This window comes from Anarhichas minor, unplaced genomic scaffold (assembly GCF_050575085.1).
Source record: "Anarhichas minor isolate MPS153535 unplaced genomic scaffold, ASM5057508v1 ptg000079l, whole genome shotgun sequence".
Lineage (NCBI taxonomy): Eukaryota > Metazoa > Chordata > Actinopteri > Perciformes > Anarhichadidae > Anarhichas > Anarhichas minor.
In genome coordinates, this window is record NW_027466525.1 from 2,539,317 (window position 1) to 2,559,338 (window position 20,022).

Below are 20,022 nucleotides of genomic sequence, written 5' to 3' on the forward strand. Positions count from 1 at the left end.
AGACACTTTCTATAGCGCCTGTCTGAATGCTGCAAACTGCCAAATCTTAGTCAAATTAGAACTAAATCCTATTTTTGAATAAGTGTGACTCGCACCTTCCAAGGATAACATCTCCGATGTCCATTGTCAACAAATAACGCCCACAGATCTGCTTAGAAATCATAAAAAAAGTTGTTCTTTACAACTCCAGAATCAAATAATGGCTACATTCCCAACAGGAGCTGCTAACATGTAATTCGGCATAGCTTTTAATGGTGCTAATGTTCCTAAATGTAAACAAACCTTTAAAACCCTAAATATAGGCTTTAGAAAGGGGCTCAAGTTGTAGCATGGAGGTCTAATGCAATCAAATTGCCCGGCAATAATTGTGAGGATTAATAATTTTATCTTTATTTAAATCTTTTGGAGATTTAGTCATAAAGATCTTGATTTTGTGACTTGATGCTATTGTGGTTTATTGATAGGGGGCCCCTTTACACGACAACACCTGCTTCATTATTTCAGTGTATTCTCTTCAGTGGTGCATTCCCCAAAAAACGTCCAGCTAATCCGATTAAAACTAAGTAATTGCCACCCAACGAACCTTGGTTGGTAATCGAGCTTTACATCTCTCTGGTGAAGTCTTTAATATCTAAAATAGTTTTAAACGACTCTTGTTTGCAGTGTTTCTTTAGGGTATACAGTCCTTAAAGTTAAATTATTCATCTTTGTTCTTCAAAGGGATTAGATGGAAGTTTGCATTTGTCTTGATTCAGAGTCAAATGTTTTACATGCTGTGGAAGAAACATTTGCACAGAGCGGATGTCACACAAATGACTGAACCTACAAGTAGAGTTTCCACTTCAAGGCTGGGTTAAGTTTAAAGATCCACGGAGTGATGAATGCTCACCAAACATAAGTCACAGGTAAGTCTATAAACGTTCTCTGCCATCACATCATTTCATCTCAAAATGTTTTAATTTCTAGTCTGAAGTTACTTTCAAAATGTTAACAATAAACCTTTCAAAGTTCATGCTATCAGTTTTGGCGTTCGTTGAGTTATTACAGGACATAAGAACATTTTTAAATCTTTAATTTTCTTCATTATATTTTAGCTGTAAAGGTATTGTTTCTATAGTTTTGTATTGACATTTATAGGATTATGGGGCTTTGAAAATGGGAGTTTGCTCGTTTTTAAATCATTTGATAAACTTTTGAGAGCAAAATTGAGCATGACTCTTATAATAGTATAGAACATCATCCAGACCATGCAGACTAGTCCAGAGGTACTGGTCCAGATATCTTGCATTTTGCCATGGTTTTTTACCGAGAAATTCAACCTCTGGCCGGTCATCAATGATACGGTAATAGCCCACGCAGCATTGGGTGGTCTCACATAGCTGCACCGACCCACTCACATAGCCAGTGGTTGTGAATCGGTTGTTTCGAGGAGTCACTTGGAATACACACCGTGTCTTCTGAGGAAAAGACGCATATGATGCATGCTGGCAGGAAGAAGAAATACAAATAGCTGCTGATCACATCATCCTTCCCAAACCAGTGCCCAAGATTACCCAGAGTTCAACAATAATTAAAGTTCACACACACTTTATATGCATTGAATGTTACCCCAAAGAGAGCTATTATTAATAATATTACTGATCTATTCTATTTATACTGCTTTTTCATATATAGTAGAAAATGGCATTTCACAATCAGGGGTGTTGGCGCAGGACACATGACTTAAGATTTGACTTGACAAAATCAAATTTTGCTTGTGCCAAACGTACAAGCAAATACTACACTGTACTTCCTGAAAGATTTGAATAAATTCAACGGGACATGAAGAGAGACGAGAGAGAGAGAGCAAAGATAACATAAGGTAAGTCTGTTCTATATTATCTTGCTCACATAATCATTTGTGCACCATATCTAAAACAAGAAATACATAAAATAGCAAAATGCTGGGGTTTCCCCGAGAAGCTTCTATTAGAGCTTGTCTCTTTTATCTCTTTCTTTTGATACGCAGACAAAACACAGATTATTAATCTGGGTATAAATATGTATGAAGGCTGGACAATAAGGATGACACCTTCTCACCTGATGACCACATTGAAGCACTTAACATTTCTGAATGAACTTTTGAGACTTCTGTGGAACTGATTATTTCAGCGACACAACAGGGGGGTACTTGATTTGATTTGTTGTGATTTATGCGTCTTTGTCGTAAGTAAGTATGATTTTCCCTGCATATATACCTCAGTATATTTCAATTTAATTATTTAGAAAACATCTGCTTAAATCTACCGGACTAAAATTTGAAGTATGTTTTTTATCTGTAACTTAGTACACCCCTGCGAACACGTACGCAGTGGTACATTCCAAATGACAGCTAGCTCCATGCTCGAGCGCGAGCTAGACTGCCACTACCACAGAAAGCCTTATTTTAACCAACAACATCGCGTTTTATTTGTGCCGTTATAGCCTACTTTCTACCTATTGACCACCAACATGTCCACACCTAAGAAGGGAGACTTGTCTCCAAGCGAGAAGGAGTTGTTTGAGGTCATCACTGCAGGTAAGCCTCTTCGGCTAATGCTAATCCCTCTAGAACCCCCACACAGGGAGCTAGCTCTTGTTAGCTTGTATGCTAACGTTAGCCAATTTATATTGTGATAGCTTCTGATAGTTTGAAGCCCACCACTGTGAACTTAACTTGTATCCACATGCCTGTTTTTCTTGCTGTAGAGTCATAAAAGTGTGTATTTTGTAACGGTAACATTATGACAGACGAGTTGATGACTAAAACGTTTAAGAATCTCAGAAAATGAACTACAGGTAAAGCTTGGTGTTTGTATTTATAATACAATAATACTGATTTTTATGCACTTAGGAAATGTTCAAGAGGCCTCGAGGCTGCTGGGCTGTAAGGATGTTCGAGTCAACTGCTTGGATGAGGTAACTCTTAAAGCACGTGGACACAACAAACATTACTTTCTCCTACTTTACATGTATCAAGTATTTATCTCGTGCACAACAATTACAATCTTAGACCTCAGGCTTCCTCCAACAATGCTCATTAAATGTTCATCCTACAGCAACGATGCATCACTTACATCCTCGCATTAATTTAACTATATTCATACCGTCTGTTTTATTATAACGTTCTCATATTGTCCTGCACCGAACAAGCTTTTATAAAGTGAGTCTTGTATTAATTCTCAACATTAGCTTTCAGCTGTGACTCGAATGTAGTCGTTCGTGCAAAAGGGTCAAATGTTGGCGAGAGAACATCATAAGATCCTTGAGCTCTTCCTTTGTTCAGGGACATATGTGTGGGACAAGAGGACTCACGAGTCAGCACTCTGAAGGGCTTTATAGGACGCCCTTCATGTCCGCCTGTCACCATCAGGTGTTTGAAACAGATGTTCTGTTAAGTAGCTGAAGGTGTGGCAGTCTGTTGAGTACTTGTTGTTATTTTCCTGTTTGCATAAGAGCAGGGATATACCTTCATGTCTAAACGTTTTGGAAAGATTGAAAGAAAACAACAACTCAAAGTCAGAATGCAAAAATAAAGAGGAAAAAGTTGAAAGCTCAGTTTAAAGTTGGGTCTCACATTAAGGAACAGGCGATGCATGTAAAGGTGAAGTATTGGATCTGCAGAATTTAACATGCCAAAGCTCATTCAGTCAATGGAGCGCCGGAAAAAGGAAAGCAGCTCTTGTATGTCACATTATTTAGTATTTTATTTCTTAATTATTAACTGGTTAGTTGCCGGTTAGTGGGTGTCGGGCTATCAAAAGCTGAATTAACCAAAACTGACATCCCTACAATCGATTAACTGCACACATTTAAATCTCGGGTTCCAGCTTCTCCAGTGTGAGGTTTGCTGCTGCCTTCTATTTTATATCATTTATATAATATCTTCAACATGTAAACTGATTATCTTTAGGTTCTTTTTTTGTCAGACACAAGACATCTGATGCCACCACCCATTGAAAGGGAGAAATTTAACAATGCGATTAATAGTCAGCAGATGAATGACAAATGAAAGCGATTTGTTAGTGGCAGCCTTAATGCTGTAAATCCTTTAAACCAGAGGTCTTCATTAAGCCGACGGAATATTTAAACCTTGCAGGACATACAACAGGTGGGGGGGGGGGGGGGGGCAGTCGTTAGGACAACACAGACGGGGATAACAAAAAATAAAATATGCTCAATAACGATCAGTTTAAACTCCTTGTTATTATTTATTTTATTATTATTATAGAAAGGGGAGACAGTATCCAAAATGTTTGTCAATGTTTTTAATTTGTGATTTTATAAAGACTTTTATATTCATGATTAAACTCTTCTTTGTAGGAACTTTGTTCATATTTTATGAAAAGTGAAATTGTTCATGTAAATTGTGTCTCTGAGCTCTGTTTTGTTCTGGTCCACAGTACGGGATGACCCCTCTCATGCACGCTGCTTACAAAGGGAAAGCCGACATGTGCAAATTGCTGCTGCAACACGGAGCGGACGTGAACTGCAACGAACACGAGCACGGATACACAGCGCTGATGTTTGCTGGCCTGTCAGGTTGGAGCCGATGACCTGATTTAAAAATCTCATCTCTGTTATCTTTTTGTGGAAGTCCCCCCCCCCCCCCCATGTGTGTTGTGACTCCTCCTCCCTCTGTGGCTGCAGGTAAGACCGACATCACGTGGATGATGCTGGACGCCGGGGCGGAAACAGACGTGGTCAACTCAGTGGGAAGGACCGCCGCACAGATGGCCGCCTTTGTCGGTACGTCTGTTTGTGAAATTTAAATGCGTCCCAGTGTTAACGGATGTAGGTGTGGCAACTTCACAAGCATCTACATCAATCACCACAGCAACATTAGCTGAAGAGTGTTGAGAGCATCTTTAAATCCACAGCTAGAGAATCCTGTGGGGAAATATTTCTGAAAATCTAATTTCAGACATTTCAAGTATCAGCGGTAACCCAGTTAAAAGCAGCTAGCACCGCAAAGAAGCACAAATCAACTTAATGGAAACGGCAGCTACAACGTTGTTACGGCATCTTTCACGACACTCCATAAAACACTACGTAAAGTAAGACGTGAGGAAAAGGATTTGTTTATGTCGACAAAGATCAATCTCTAACTTTTCCACTTGAATCACCGTTCTGTTAGACTTTTCCCCCGTTGGAGGTCATTTTTTCCGAGTACAATGGGTTGCAGCTAAAGAGCCGAGCTTTGTTTGCACCGACTCAAACTGTGATTCCAGTGTTGCATTTAAACCGCTTGTAACCTGCTCTGTTTAATACATAAACATGTGACCGTCTCTTCCTTTTCCCTGCGCAGGGCAACACGACTGTGTCACAGTGATCAACAACTTCTTCTCCCGGGCCAGACTGGATTACTACACCAAGTCTCAGGGTTTGGAGAAGGAACCCAAGCTGCCATCCAAACTGGCCGGACCCCTCCACAAGGTCATCATGAGCACCAACCTGAACCCCGTCAAGGTAGGACACCGCTGGACAGGGAGGGGTGGTTTAATGGGTTTAAATTGTGCTGTAAATATTATAATAATAATAATAATAGTAATACCTTTATTCGTATACAGCACCTTCTACAAAGTGCTTAGGCAGACAAAGCAAAGGCAATAAAACAGAAAGCAAGATGGACTACGGTAGAAATGTAAACACTGATTAAACTGTTAAAACAAATCGATACAATAGGAACACAAAACAAATAAACAAGTTATCAGAGAATGACTCAGCTGCTGCAGTGATTTAAGACCAGCATGCTTTAGGGCTTCTTGGATCTTGCGTCACGCACAAGAGCACTAAATGAGGCTCCACGTGTGCCCAAAATACACGACCACTTTGTACAGTAATGCCTCCTGTTCCGGCTAAAAGGGGAACTCCACCGATTTTACACATCAAGTGTGTTTATAAGTCTGGGGGAGGGGGAGTGCTATCGCATGTATGTAAATAAATGAATGTATAAAGCCTTTTCTGGCTCCAGAATGGAAGTTGATGAGTGTCTCCTGTGTCTTGCAGATGGTGATGCTGGTGAAGGAGAACCCTCTGGTGGCCGAGGTGGAGGCTCTGGAGAAATGCCGCCGGGTGATGGAGCTCATCTGTGAGAAGTGCATCAAGCAGCAGGACATGAACGAGGTGCTGGCCATGAAGATGCACTACATCAGCTGCGTGCTGGGAAAGTGTGCGTCCTTCCTCAAGGACCGCGAGGACAAGCTGGACGGCCTCATCAAGAGGTGAGGCCGGTATTTACCGTCTCATTTAAGGAGGCCAAAAAGCCAAATTGGGTGATGTTATGATGCCGGTTTAAGTTTCCAACTTCAAGACTAAACGGAGAGGAGCCTGACTGGAGCTGTGTCTGTTGCAACAGGGCTTCTGTCATCTGATCGTTAAATCTCAGGAGTTTCATTAATCTTCAAACACGAACTTTACATTTCTTTGATCATCAGTTGTCGTGTGATTTGCGTTTCCGTTCTAAAAGTTGAGCTCCTTGGTTCCCCGTCCTGCAGCTTGCTGAAGGGTCGGGACAGAGACGGCTTCCCCGTGTACCAGGAGAAGTTCCTCAGAGAGTGCATCCGCAAGTTCCCGTACTGTGACGCCACTCTGCTGCAGCAGCTGGTGCGGAGCATCGCCCCCGTGGAGATCGTGAGTCTGGATGAGAGTTAATCCAGCGTTTAGCTGCTCCTCAGTACATCACAGTAGAGCTGAAGCATATGCTTTTGGTTGCGTCTCATCGCGATGTAAAGGTTCTGTGTTAGTGTCTTGTTGTGCGATGCCTGATCGGGTTTTCTTTCTGTGCTTGCAGGGTAACGACCCCACAGCTCTGTCGGTGCTGACTCAGGCCATCACCGGTCAGGTCGGCTTCATGGACGCAGAGTTTTGTACCTCGTGTGGCGAGAAGGGCGCCGAGAAGAGATGCTCCGTCTGCAAGATGGTGAGTGTCAAAACGACAGAAACGTATCAATTTACATCTTTTCTTCGTGTGTAAAGAGTGTTTGGTGTTTTACTGCGTGCGGCTTTTAATTATGACGTTACACGTTCAAATGAAGTCGCCTCTATTTTTCTCGGGCGCTAGGTGATCTACTGCGGCCAGGCCTGTCAGAAGATGCACTGGTTCACCCACAAGAAAGTTTGCAAGACGCTCCAAGAGCAGAGAGAGGAGCAGGAGGCCGAGTCAGCCACGCTGAGGCTGCAGCAGAGCAAAGGTACGTCTGTCTCAAACATGACACACAAGAAAAGATGACTTGTTTTAGATCGGAAATGCAAAATGTAAATAAGTAATAAATACATATGTAGGACTCAGTATTTTAGTTTTTTTATTTGTCGAAGAAATTCAGAAAATGGTCGTTATTTCTTCCATTATGAGGGAAAATAGAAAGATGGATATTAGATTTTTAAAATCTTAATCTGTAATTAACCAGTGCATGGAAAAGCAATTTGTTGGATGTTGATGTCTCGCCTTAAACCAACATGACAGAACATAAACTGTCGACGGTCGCCCTCGGATCACAGATGTCTTGTTTCTGTATTTATATTCTGTGTTTCTGCACGTTCAAACTAAACTGTCGTCTCTGTGTTTCAGGGGAGAGTGAAGCCGTGCAGGAGGCCTCAGACTCTGTGCAGGAGGCCTCAGACTCCATGCACGAGCTCTCGATGGAGCCCGACAGTGAGGCCCCCCCCTCAGAAACCTCAAACCCTTCTCCAATCCCGGCTGCTGACAACTGAGCGGGCCTGAATCCATCCGAACAGCACAGACACAGAGAGAGAGAGAGAGAGAGAGAGAGAGAGAGAGAGAGAGCTGACTGGCACTGAGACTGAAAGCCAGACGGAGACGGACCAGCCGGAGACGAGAACCCATATTTATTATCCACCTGAGACTGTCTCAAAGGTCCGAGGCCACGGCGGTCATCTCTTTATTTTATATGTTCAATTTTCCAGATGACTTTATTATATGTGAATGTGAAGAATTGACGTGTTTGTGGTAGAGGTCTCTGGGGGGGGGGGTCGATGATGGCCTTAAGAAACTGTAGCAACCTGTGCAGGAAAGACGTGACTGTGTAGCCAATCAGAGCAGCGGCTTGTTTGCTACGTACTTGATCTGTTATTGGGACGTTAACTTCACAGCAGACTGTTAGCGGAAGGCAAGGCTGCACAATATTCACCAAACATGTATATTTTTGAAATACAAACATAAACATTCATTGAATTACTGTGTTTCCTGATAGAAACATGGTTTTTCATGTTTGGTTTTTTTTTCACCTATTGCACCGTTTAATCAGCTGGTTTAACTGTAACTTTAGTTTGAGCTTTGTTGGGCCTCACTGTTGAGCTTTCTGTTTTATTGCCTTTGCTTTTGCTGCTTTCTCTGTCAAAGCACTTTGTAAAGATGGTTTTTAAAGGTGCTATAAATAAAGTTATTGTTATCATTATTTTCCTAACTGAACCAAAATGAAAGTGTTTTTTTTCCCCCTCAAAATGCAACATCATTGGTTGATGGAGCCTCGTTGTGTACAGCACAAGAACACCAACATTCTAGTCGTGTGCGTTTGGTAACCTTTCCTTTATTGTGCAGCCTGAATGGACAGATGTTTGATGTTTGTCCTGAACACACTGATCATCTCCAAAATGTCAAACAACTTGAGCTCAATCACGTTCAATAAAGACCAGCTTCATCAAAGTGATCCTATTGGTTTTTGGTGTGAAGTCTTAATCTCTCTGAAAGCATCACGTTCACTACATTTGTTTACATTTTGATAAATTGGTGGCATTAACAGTAAGCCGCAGTAGCTGTCAGCAGGTCCTGTTTGTAATGTACCGATGGATATACAGTCAGTTGTACTGAGTATGATATGAAGTATGATTTAGTAAACCCACCAACGTTTTGTTTTTTTATGCAGCTCCCTCTGGAGCCAAACAAAAAACGTTTATACAATGTTTTTTTCTCATACAATAGTACTTCCCTCAGACATGTAATCACGTTGATGTGTAAAGTTCCCCTTTGTGTAAATGACATGACAAGCAGGACAAAAAACCTCCACTGTAGGTCTTTTAACTGATCGTATAAAGCGTTTTCGAGCAGACCACAGAGTTCTTAATACACTGCAAACACGTGTTTGCGCTGTTTAATGACTGGAAACAAACATCCTCTCAGCTTCAGGGCCCGCCGAAGGCCACAGACTGGAGGGCACGATGGCGCTCCTGGCTGATCATCTGGAAGGACCTCCTCTCCGCTGGCTTCACATCTGGCGACACGACAGAACAATAAATTTGCAAAAAACTAAAATCAACCTCAGATTTGAGATCTTTAACCCCTTTGTTGCTGTATTTAAGATCTTATGATCGAGGATGGAGGTGCATGACATTTATTTTCCTGGCTTTAGTTCCCCTGCAAGTCCAGGGATTCAAACCAACAACCTCTCAGCCAGAGTAACTTTTTAACTTCATGACATTTTCACATCTTCCCAGATAATTCACAGGAGAAATATAGAACTCATCAGAAACAGACCTGATGTTATTGTTGTGGAGGTGAAGTTCAGTCAAGCAGCAGTTGAGGAAACGACAGCTGAGCCCTCTGATCTAAATTAAATTAAAATAAATTAGCTTTTCCTTCCTCAACAGAAGCCTACCTTGTTGTTATTCAGCCACAAGTCCCTCAGAGAGTGGAATCTTGACAAGTCAGGGACGCTGGTGAGTTTTCTGTTCAGCAAAACAGAAAACATGTCAATCATTTCTGAATCTCCTGTTTGTTTGAGTACCACAGATACATTTGTTTTAAATGCCCCCAAAAGGTGTCTTACTTTGTGACAAGGCTGAGTTTGCAAACGTCGACGTCCCTCCTTATTCCAGACTTCTGCAGACTCCTCCATGTGCTGTATTTATGGTGAGAGGAGAAGAAATCACAGATTACAAAGTGACAGAAGCTACATTCATGTGGCTTTGTTTTAAATCTGGGGTTTGAAAACTGTTTGAGACGAAGCCGTCTACCTCCATCACCTCCATGAATATAACAGTTTTATGCTAATTTATTTTCTTCTATGCATTGATTGTGGAACATGTACATGTTTTTATTATTACATTTGGTGCAGATTAGTGATTAAATGACTGTATCATTGATCTGCAGGGAAGGCACATATCCAGCAGAGGGCAATGTTTTACCAAAATTAAAAAATGAATAGGCAAACGAAGTCAATTTATTTTAGTTTGCAGCTTTATTTATTCACATTGTGGTTCGTAATAATGTGCAATGGACTCCCAAAAGAATTTCTCTTCATCCTCACTGTCGGTACATTTACTGAAGTACTGAATTTAATGTCATTTTATTTTACTTTGAGTTTGGGGAACTTTTCTACCTTTTTTCAGCTAAATTTCAGAGGGAAATAATGTAGTTTTGTGTTTCATAACTTGTAACAGCTGTCGTAACTTGTCACTACTTTGAGTTCAACATAACAATGAATACACTTAATCCCATTCTCTCCGAGAGTGAGGTGAGAAGATATACTCTTATGTCTGTGAGAATGGAGCCAAAACAGGAACACAAGTAGCTCAGTTTAAAGACTGGAACTTTAAAAAACATAATGACTTTCCACTTAAAGATATTTCTCTCCACCAACAAACCTCTACAACATCTGGAGGAGCATGTAAATATATCATTTATTTGAGCATGGTACTGTGGGTCATTCTTGACCTTAGAATTGGCACGTGGTGCAGAATTCCCTCAACTCAAGGTCCACTTACTGGCTTTTTTGGGGAGGTTTTTAGTCCGCTGCCTCTATCAGCTAACGGAAACGATTTAGGTGACATCAGAATTGTGGAAAGTTGGTCGCGTGATAACAAGGTCGGACACGATGGTGAGTTCGTACCCTCTTGTCTTGATGACACCTGAACCAGTTCCGTTTGCTGATGAAGACCATGAGATGTGGTTGAAAGCTCCTGAAAAAAGCTCTAAGAGCAGATTGTTATTGCCTGTATGACCACCAGTACAATGCAGAGGTGGAGGAAGTACTCAGATATTTTACTCAAGTAAAAGGAGCAATACCACAGTGTAAAAGTACTGCATTTAAAATATCCTTAAAGGTGCAGTGCGTAGATTTGGCATCTGTTTTTTTGCAACCAACTGAAACTTCTCCCATGAATCGAGCGAGAAGTAGAACTTTGGTGGCCGATGTGAAAACGTGAATGTCCCTCTCTGGAGCCAGAGTTTGGTTTGTCCATTCTGGGCTTCTGTAGAAACATGGTGGCCTGCTCTGTGAAGAGGACCTGCTCCGTATGAAGCTATGAAGGACTCATTCTAAAGTAACAGAAAACACAACTTCTTTTATTCACTTTCTGCCAACTGATCCCACTAAATGCTACACACTGGCACTTTAAGTATATTATAAATAAGTGTTGGAATTAAAATAAACTTAAAGTAAATGGCCCATTTCAAAATAATATATATTATATTATTGAATTTATATCATGGACTGACTGTTTTAATGTTGCAGTTTTTTATAAAGGCCTACTGCCGGGTAACTTGTGAATTTCTTATCTTTATACACAATAATAAAAATCATACTTTATTAGTTTTGTATTATTAATCTGAATCTGCATACTAAAGGTATCAAATAAATGTAGAAGAGTAGAAAATACAATATAATACAGAAATGTTGTCAAGTAGTTTAAAGCAGCAGAAAATGAAAAATACTGAAGTAAAGTACCTCTAAATTGTACCCAAGTACAGTACTTTCGTATGCAACACGCTAATAATGTATTGCACTTTGAAAATGCACCATGAGAATATTGGTGTAACAGTAATGATGGTTGAAGTACCACTGTTTGTCTTATCACTCTCAGGGAACACGGCCCTCCCTCCGTCGTACGTCGTCTGCTGGGATCTTTTGCAAACTCTGTGACATCAGTGACCTTTTCTTTCTTTCTTTGTTCCAGGTGTTGTGCATTCCTTTTGTTCCCCCTCCGGTCGACCCCCGCCACACCTCCCATTGCTACATGTGGGCGCTTCCTGATCATGCTCCCTCTCCCTCCACGCTGCTTGTCAATATGGCTATTAACCCAGCCACCTTTCATTTCCCATGAGGGTTAGGGGGCTACCGAATTCCCGCTGCTGAGTTTCTCTGCTGCCGAGGGCACAAAAGAGGGAGCCCTATCATATTCGCCTCTCCGCATTCATTGAACCCGGTCCCATAAGAAGCTCAGAGGGGCGTCGAAGTGTTAGAAGAGCCGGCCATGTTGCCCTTTTATTTTCTGTCGGAAGTGGAGTGAATGAGCCTCTGGTGCTCCTGTTTGAGGACAAACAAAAGAGAGGAAACAATAACACAAACTGTGACGTTTAATAACAGACTGGCTTCACCTGCTGGGAGATTTAAAACCCTCCCAGTCAAGAATTACATCTATTAAAGGGTCTCCATATGATGTTCAAAACATTAATATAGCAGCAAACAACTATTATGCTATAGTAAATATATGGTGGAGCAACGTGAGCGGAGAATAAACGCTTCCTCTGTGTGTTTTGTTATCAGGGCTTCATGTGCTTTGTTGACATAGGCGGGCCGGCTCTTCATGCTGTTAGTGCATGTTAGTGCATGTTAGTGCATGTTAGTGCATGTGAGCGTGCCCGACTGGCTAGCTTGTGGCCGCTGCTCTTCACCGTTCTTATACGCAGGTTACAGCTGATAACGCCGTCAGGACAGCACGTCTACATCGCCAAAGTGAAGCGCCCACCTGGTTCCCTCCTCAGGTATAAACACCGTTAGCTCTGTTAGCGCTGTTAGCACCGTTCGCTGCTAGCCGCCGGCTCAGCCGTCGCCATGTTGAGAGCCGTGTGGAGGCAATCCCTCAATCAATAAATGGCTGCAGCGTTCACAATCGCATACTACGCACTATACATAATCAATATGTATTGTCCATTTCTTTCTTCTCCTTTATCTTATTTTTTCCTCCCATCTTTCTTTCCTTTTGTTATCCTTCCTTCCTACTCCTCCTACCTTCATGTTTCCTATAGTTCTTTCCTTGTTTCCTAAAGGATTTCTTTCCCTTATTCCTCATCTGAAATCCTGAAAATAATACCAAAATTGGAGGTATGATATTTTTGACTGACTACAAAACTAAACTCTGCTTTTCTCCATGATGACTACTTTAACTCACTTGGGTAAATACCTGTGTACATTTTCCTATTTTTTACCACTGTGGAATTCTAAATGTTAGTATTTCCTTTCACCCGGGAGAAGGAAGACGTGTCCCCGGGCGTCCTCACGCTCTTCAACGAGACCACAACCCTAAAAAAGAGAAGAAAAAAAAAAGGTGCTCCTGTGATAATAAAACCAAGTCATATCAGCTTTCATTCACATGAGCAACAATTAGTGTCTCTGCACGACGCCTCTCCTCAAATCAGTGAGACAAGCCTGGAATGAACGTTCCCCCACAAAAGTAATTACACCTCTCCTTGTTTTAGTACAGTGGACACTCGGATCATTAGAGGTGTAACTGACGGGGGTTGAGAGGCAGACGGCCAATTACACACAGACAATATCAGCTTTCATTCACAATCAAACCAGAGAGAGAGGGAGAGAGAGAGGGAGATAGAGAGAGAGAGGCAGGTCTCAACATGGAGAAGATCCAACATGGAAGACAAACCAGAAGGTAAAACATGATACTTAACTCATCAGCGTGTGATTAATGCTCCACTGATTAATGAGCATCATTGTGTCTGGATAGTGTTACTGTGACACAAGGTGTCAGAGAGCTCAGACTTTTAACAGTTTCAGAGGGAATTCAGCAAAAATGTCTCAGTAATTGATCATCTGAGTTCGTTTTTATTGGCTTATTGAAAGGAAGTGACATCATGATGAATTACAACACATCATACTTTGTCAGAGATGGTGATGATCTGTCAAAATGGAGACAGGCATTCTGTGTCTGACAAAAACAAATGTGGAAACTGCGAGCTAGAAACAGGATTGAGTCATGAAGGCAGACGATCAGTGTGTGTGATATTATGGGTATTATTAACGCAAAGTTCTTCTTCATTACAACACTTTTGTTGAACGTGGAAAGTTCTTCTCTACGTGCACAGTGGAAAGTTGTTTAACGCTGATAAGTCCGTCTTTCAAAAGACAGACTTATCGCTCTCTGCTGTTTGAGAAACAGCACGTGGATGGAGATCTAATCGTGCACCTAAATGTTATGTAGAAATACGGGACAGATGTTAACTTTTATTTCCGTCCTTCCCATCTTTCCTCCTGTAGCTGATCTGAAAATGTCTGATAAACAAATCTGGAGGTGCAAAGAAATCCTACATTCCAGTACTTTTTTATTTTACATACAATAGCATCTATAGCACATTTGGACAAAACATTATTTGCTCTCCTTTGCATGTGATCAGAGAGGTAAAACAACAATGTTGTACATCACAAATTGCAATTTTCATCATCAGAAGTATAGAAAAGTTAATCAACATCTCACTGGTTTTACAAAGTGCTGCACGAGTGTTTAAAGAATGGAACAGTGGAAACCCTTTCACACGTCTCAGAGCAGCTGCAGCTTTGATTTGGAGTCCAGTGACGGAGGGAACATTTAATGAAACTAATACCGACTGCCATTAAGGACTTCTTAAGATTTCCATATGGAAGCCATGAATGAGGAGGAGAAGCTGCAGCAGTAACATACAACAAACCAAACTCTGCTGTGAAGTGAAAAAAAAGAACATCCAGAAAATACAATGGGAGAACAGCAGGAGTCACTAAAAGCAGAAGTCTGTTTATCAGCACACAGCTCCACAACAGCTTCATCGAAGAGCATCAGTATCACTTCACAGGTCACCAAAGTAAAGCTAAAACATATTTACAATAAAAAAAGAATCTGTTTTTTAGGACAGTTTTGGTATTTTTAAACAAACCTTCTCAGATTGAAACATGTTATGTATACAAAACACTTTCCCCTCTGATTTATCTATTTTGACCCAATAAATGCAAAACACTGTCTCTGTTTCATTTGTAGAAGCTGCTGCATTAAGATCTGGACTATTCTTTTAAATAATTGTCTCTTTCCTTCTCTGCAGTCTGGAAATCGTCTTATTCCTTCGCTCAAAACATTCAGATATTACATAATAAACTAATTCAAGAAGCTTCATCTTGTTTGCCTTCTCTATGTTTTCTATGTTTCTTAATGTCAGATATTGATCAGCTGTCTTCATCTTGATGAAGGTTGGTTGAGGGAGACAACGATGGAAACCAGATGTTTATCCTCTTCTTCCAGACAAAATCTGATATTTAATAAATATATCAGGAATAAAAAACATGTGTTGATTACTTAAGCACGAAATCCCATCATCATCATCCTCATCATCATCATGATAGGCCTCCTCTGCAGAATCCAGGATCAAATTCTAAACCTCCACAATAAAAGCAGTGGGCGGGGTTATTTTACGAGCGTACATTTATGGCGACCAATCACAGCCTCCCAACAGAGACGCACCTGAGTAGCAGCCAAAGCGCGAGGCGGTGCCGTCTGTATAAAGAGCCCCGTGTCTCACATGTTCTTCATCCAGCATCAGTCCTCCTCCAGTCGGACCTTACATCTCTCCGACCATGCACCTGAGCGCGTGCGAGTCGTGCCACTCCCTGCTCGTGCTCTGCATCCTTCTGAGGAGTTGCCAACCCTTCAGGAACGACGCCACGGAGCTCCTGTTCTCAAGCGTGAGCGCGCCGGTGCCGCCGGAGGTTCAGAGCAACGTGACCCTGAACCGCGCGCGGACCGGCGGGCGAGGAGCGGCCGGCGGGGCGCACGACAGAGGAGGTGAGGACCGGAGGATGCTCCACTTTGTCGTTTACCGGGTGTTCTCATACGCTCCTATGATATTAGTATGGAGACCAGAACGTGTGTTTGTGTTTGTGTGTGTGTGTGTGTGTGTGGGGGGGTACTTTAGAAGAAGTTGCAATAACCTTTCTGTGCTTTAAGATACTTTTTTTGTCCTTATAATTCTGGTTATTTCTAATCTGAGGTTATTTGCACGACATTAAACAGCCATGCTATCTGAATACTGTTTAGGGTTTGGCCATGGATTATTATAGTCCAATCTCTTACTTTGAGTTATTAATCAAATAGCAGCATTAGTAACAGATGAAGAAAACAGAACTAACAGAAAATGCAAGCTGCTCCATTTAAAAAAAACAAAAAAACAACTGTATTTGATTTTCTTCATTTTAAGGATGCATGCAGCCTCTTGATGAAGCTGTTTTTTGTCTTCCATCTCAAAGAGCCAAGAGACCCATTTAATCAGTCACTTAATCTCATCATCATCACTTTCACGTTCTTCAAAAGAGATTGCAGACGACATGCCTCACTTAAAAAATATCATTCTATTGGCAAAAAGTTGGCGTGTATCACAAGAACCCTGCAGTTGTAGAATGATAAAAAATATAAATCACTGTGAAGTTAGAAGGGATGTGTGGTGAGAGATCTCTGCTGCAGACTCCCAGTGTCAGTGTCACTCACAGTGTAACACACACCTGGCTGCAGGTACGAGTAGCTGCAGCTTAAAGAAGGGGAACAGGAAGCCTCTGATTGTTGGCTCTGAGCTCTATACCAGCAGCCGGCTGTGAAGGAGGGAGGGGGGGGTTCATTCATCATACACTGTCACTGAGCTGTATGGCGCACTATGAATGGACCTGAGCTTGGGTTACAGTAGGGGGGGGGGGGGGGGGGGGGGCGAGCCTGCAGCAGAATAACACAGAGTCGTATAGCTGCACAGAGGTAATCCTGCTGTTAAATCCCTGCCACACTCAATATAAATAAAAAGATTTACTCTTTTCACATGCGATGATTCCTCAGCTTTTCGACGCAGAAAGGTCAAAACGCGATTTGAGCTGCTTCCCTGAGTTCCTGTGACTTGCCAGAGGTTTCGAATCATAACCAACATAATGTAGGCTACAGAGTAAAGGGCCGAGCAGTGATCCTTTATTATCATGTGTTAACCTTTATAACGTCACCATGAAGTCTGTAATTGTGTTGTCTCAATTAGTGCTGAAGAGGACATTCTGATGGGAATCTCTCAAAACTAAATCTAACATCAGAGCTGCAACAATTAGTCGATTAACTGAAATTAATCAGCACCTTTTTAATGAGGAAATACTGATTTTGGTCGTGTTTTTAAGTCAACATGCTCTTGTTTCAACTGCATTTCAATTCATACATGATTATTAGGTGAATCTGTGTGGTGTTTCGGAGTGTTGGTCGTACAAAATAAGACTTTTAAAGGGTTACCTATGGGCTGTGTGAACGTTATTACAGGCTTTGTTCACTATTCACAGACATTTTATAGTCGGACAATAACCGTTAGTTGCAAGCCCTATATGGTTTTCTATATGCAGCTGCCAGATTCTCACAATCCTGATTGTCTTTCCACAGAGCGAGGCCAAATCGGATGCAGAGAGCTGAGGTCCACTAAGTACATCTCCGACGGCCACTGCACCAGCATCAACCCCATCAAGGAGCTGGTGTGCGCCGGCGAGTGCCTCCCAGCTCAGATGCTCCAAAACTGGATCGGCGGCGCCTACGGCAGGAAGCTGTGGGGTCGCCGGGGCGGCGGCCAGGACTGGCGGTGCGTCAACGACAAGACCCGCACCCAGCGCATCCAGCTGCAGTGCCAGGACGGCAGCGCCAGAACGTACAAAATCACCGTGGTCACCTCCTGCAAGTGCAAGAGGTACTCGAGGCAGCACAACGAGTCGGGCAACAAGTTCGGGGAGCCGGCTCTGTCGCCGCCGCAGCTCGTGCACAAGTCCAAGAGCAAGAGGAGGCCGGGGAAGAACCGGCTGAGCGAGAACTGGCACGACACCGAACCCTGAGACTCGCTCCGAAAAATCCACATGCACCTGCAGGAGGTTTTTGTCTCGGTGATATAGAGACTCGACAGCCAGAGTTTGTGGATTAAACTTCTCAAAGTGACTGGGACTTGATTTAGGTGAAGCTGGTTCCTCGCTATGACGGAGAACTCCAGATGGCATGCTAAGGACTTTTGTGGTTGAAAGATATGTGAACAGAACCGGGGTGTAAACCTTCTGGATCCCCGAGCCAACACACATTGTCCCAGCCATATATGTTCTTATATATTCATTTTATACGCAGATGGAGATCTGCAGTCTCGGCACCAACACCAGTAAACACCAAACAATCTTTTTTTTGTAAATACTTTGTACATATATCAAAATTCTTACTTGCCTTTTTGAAGTATGGCCCATGTGTATAAAATTTTACTATGTAAGATTTATGATGTATGATGTAATATATTTTCAGTGGCAACATACAATATGATATGTTGGTTGGTGAGTGGCGTCAGCATGTGGGCGAAATCTGGAAAAAAAAGCTTTTTCATCAATCAAGTCTTGTAATAACTTTATATGAAATAAATATCACCTTTTATCACATGTATTGTTGTCAGTGGAGACTTTATGGGTACAAATGACAAACTTCATGGTGGTGAGGTTCTTCATTTTAAATAATGCATAAATATGTATGTGCATAAATTCTTCTTACAGACTGTAATCTGAATTGTGCACGACTACACAAGTAAAAAAAACATTTTGGTATGACTTTTTACTGCAGGAATAGTTTTCCAATGCCAAGGCTGATATAGTTTTTTGTTCTCGCGAGATGTGCTACCTACTTTCAGCAGCACAAGACAGAGAACCTGAAATCACGCGAGACCTGTGGCGACCTGTAGCAGCTGTAGATGCTTCTCCAAAGATGCATCAAGTATTCACTTGAATTTAACCGGAAATCAAATTATTTCACCTTTAAAATAAAAGTTGATTCTAAACTTAAAAAAAACAAACATCTGAGTGTCAAATTATGCAAGAAAAAATTATGATTTATTTAATTTGCTTCTACAGTCGTTGTAAAACGTTATTTAATCAATTGGTTTCACCACTATTGACATTTTTAAGGTAATAGATTGTCTACCATGTCTGGTACAGATCTTATGTATTTACTGGTAGTCCGAATTATATAGAAATTCATATTTTCTGTTGTCAGTGCAATACAGTGTGAGGACCTGGTACTTAAGTATTTCCATTTTGAGACTTTAATTAAATTTACACTTGCGGACTACTATTTGCTATGGAGTATTTTAATTATGGTATTACTTTTAAAGTAGTTTTCACCACTTAATAACTAAGACATTTGAAAACAGTCTGCTTAAGGTAACAGACTTACAAGTACCCCACTGCATTACCAAAAATTGGTGGTGAAAGTAAACAACCTAGACTTGGTTTCTTTTATTTTGAAAGCATCCACCGGAAGAACAACATTCAACGGTTCTAGCTTGAACGCGCTGTTTTCCCAAACTCTCCATCCACGTTACCGCTACATTCTCACCCCGCCCATCAGCTGGGGATGGACAGGTTTGGGAATTACCTGCCGTGACCCCCCTCACCTGCCACCGGATGGAGGTTAACCACACCGACATGCAGAGCGACAGTTGTGATCCGGACAGGCCCGCCGCTCATCCCGGGATTTTCCCAACACGCGAGGCCGGGAAGAGCGACCTCCAGCCGGCGGAACACAGCGTGGACTTCCCGGTGTCGGTGGTTCTTCCTGCCGGCGGCACCGGAGAGAGAACCGGACTACAGACACCGAAACAGTTCTGCTCGTTTCTGGGTCGGCCGCTCATAAGCTACACTATCCAGGCTTTCGAGAGGTGGGAGAATTATAACAATACCATAAGAATAAAATGTCATAAACTCTCTTTGTGTGTAACATGTCCAGGTAACTTCCAGGTGAGCCGTTAGTGACAGCAGGAGAGGGAAACGGTCAGGATGTGTGTCTGTGCAGGCTGGGAATGTAACTAAATACATGAACTCAAACGCAATGACAGGTACTTGTACTGTACTTGAGTATTTTATTTTCACACCACTTTCTACTTCTGCAAGTGTTTGACAGCTTTAGTTACTCTAAACATTTAAAGTAGGCGCACAAAACCTATGAAGACCTTATAAATGAATGATCTTATGAATTAAACTAGCC

The 20,022-nt window shown here is 41.9% G+C and overlaps 3 protein-coding genes across 3 annotated transcripts in view; all 3 read left to right on the forward strand.

Annotated features, from left to right (window-relative positions):
- The first annotated feature begins 2,359 nt into the window (after window positions 1-2,359).
- Window positions 2,360-8,683, forward strand: ankmy2a (ankyrin repeat and MYND domain containing 2a). Its single transcript, XM_076081267.1, has 10 exons — window positions 2,360-2,557; window positions 2,873-2,937; window positions 4,422-4,560; window positions 4,669-4,767; window positions 5,327-5,487; window positions 6,028-6,242; window positions 6,516-6,651; window positions 6,812-6,940; window positions 7,082-7,211; window positions 7,589-8,683. Exons 1-10 carry the CDS (start codon window positions 2,491-2,493, stop codon window positions 7,729-7,731), a joined length of 1,284 nt encoding a protein of 427 aa, XP_075937382.1. The 5' UTR covers window positions 2,360-2,490; the 3' UTR covers window positions 7,732-8,683.
- Window positions 8,684-15,587: 6,904 nt separating this feature from the next.
- On the forward strand, window positions 15,588-17,846 carry sostdc1a (sclerostin domain containing 1a). Its single transcript, XM_076081297.1, has 2 exons — window positions 15,588-15,795; window positions 17,407-17,846. The coding sequence occupies exons 1-2, from the start codon at window positions 15,588-15,590 to the stop codon at window positions 17,844-17,846; spliced, it is 648 nt and encodes a 215-aa protein (XP_075937412.1).
- Window positions 17,847-19,326: 1,480 nt separating this feature from the next.
- The window catches only part of crppa (CDP-L-ribitol pyrophosphorylase A), a 42,242-nt gene continuing 41,546 nt past the window's right edge, over window positions 19,327-20,022 (forward strand). Inside the window, exon 1 of the mRNA XM_076081279.1 lies at window positions 19,327-19,696. Coding sequence (XP_075937394.1) covers window positions 19,443-19,696 — 254 coding nt within the window. The 5' untranslated portion in view covers window positions 19,327-19,442. The remainder of the gene's footprint in view (window positions 19,697-20,022) is intronic.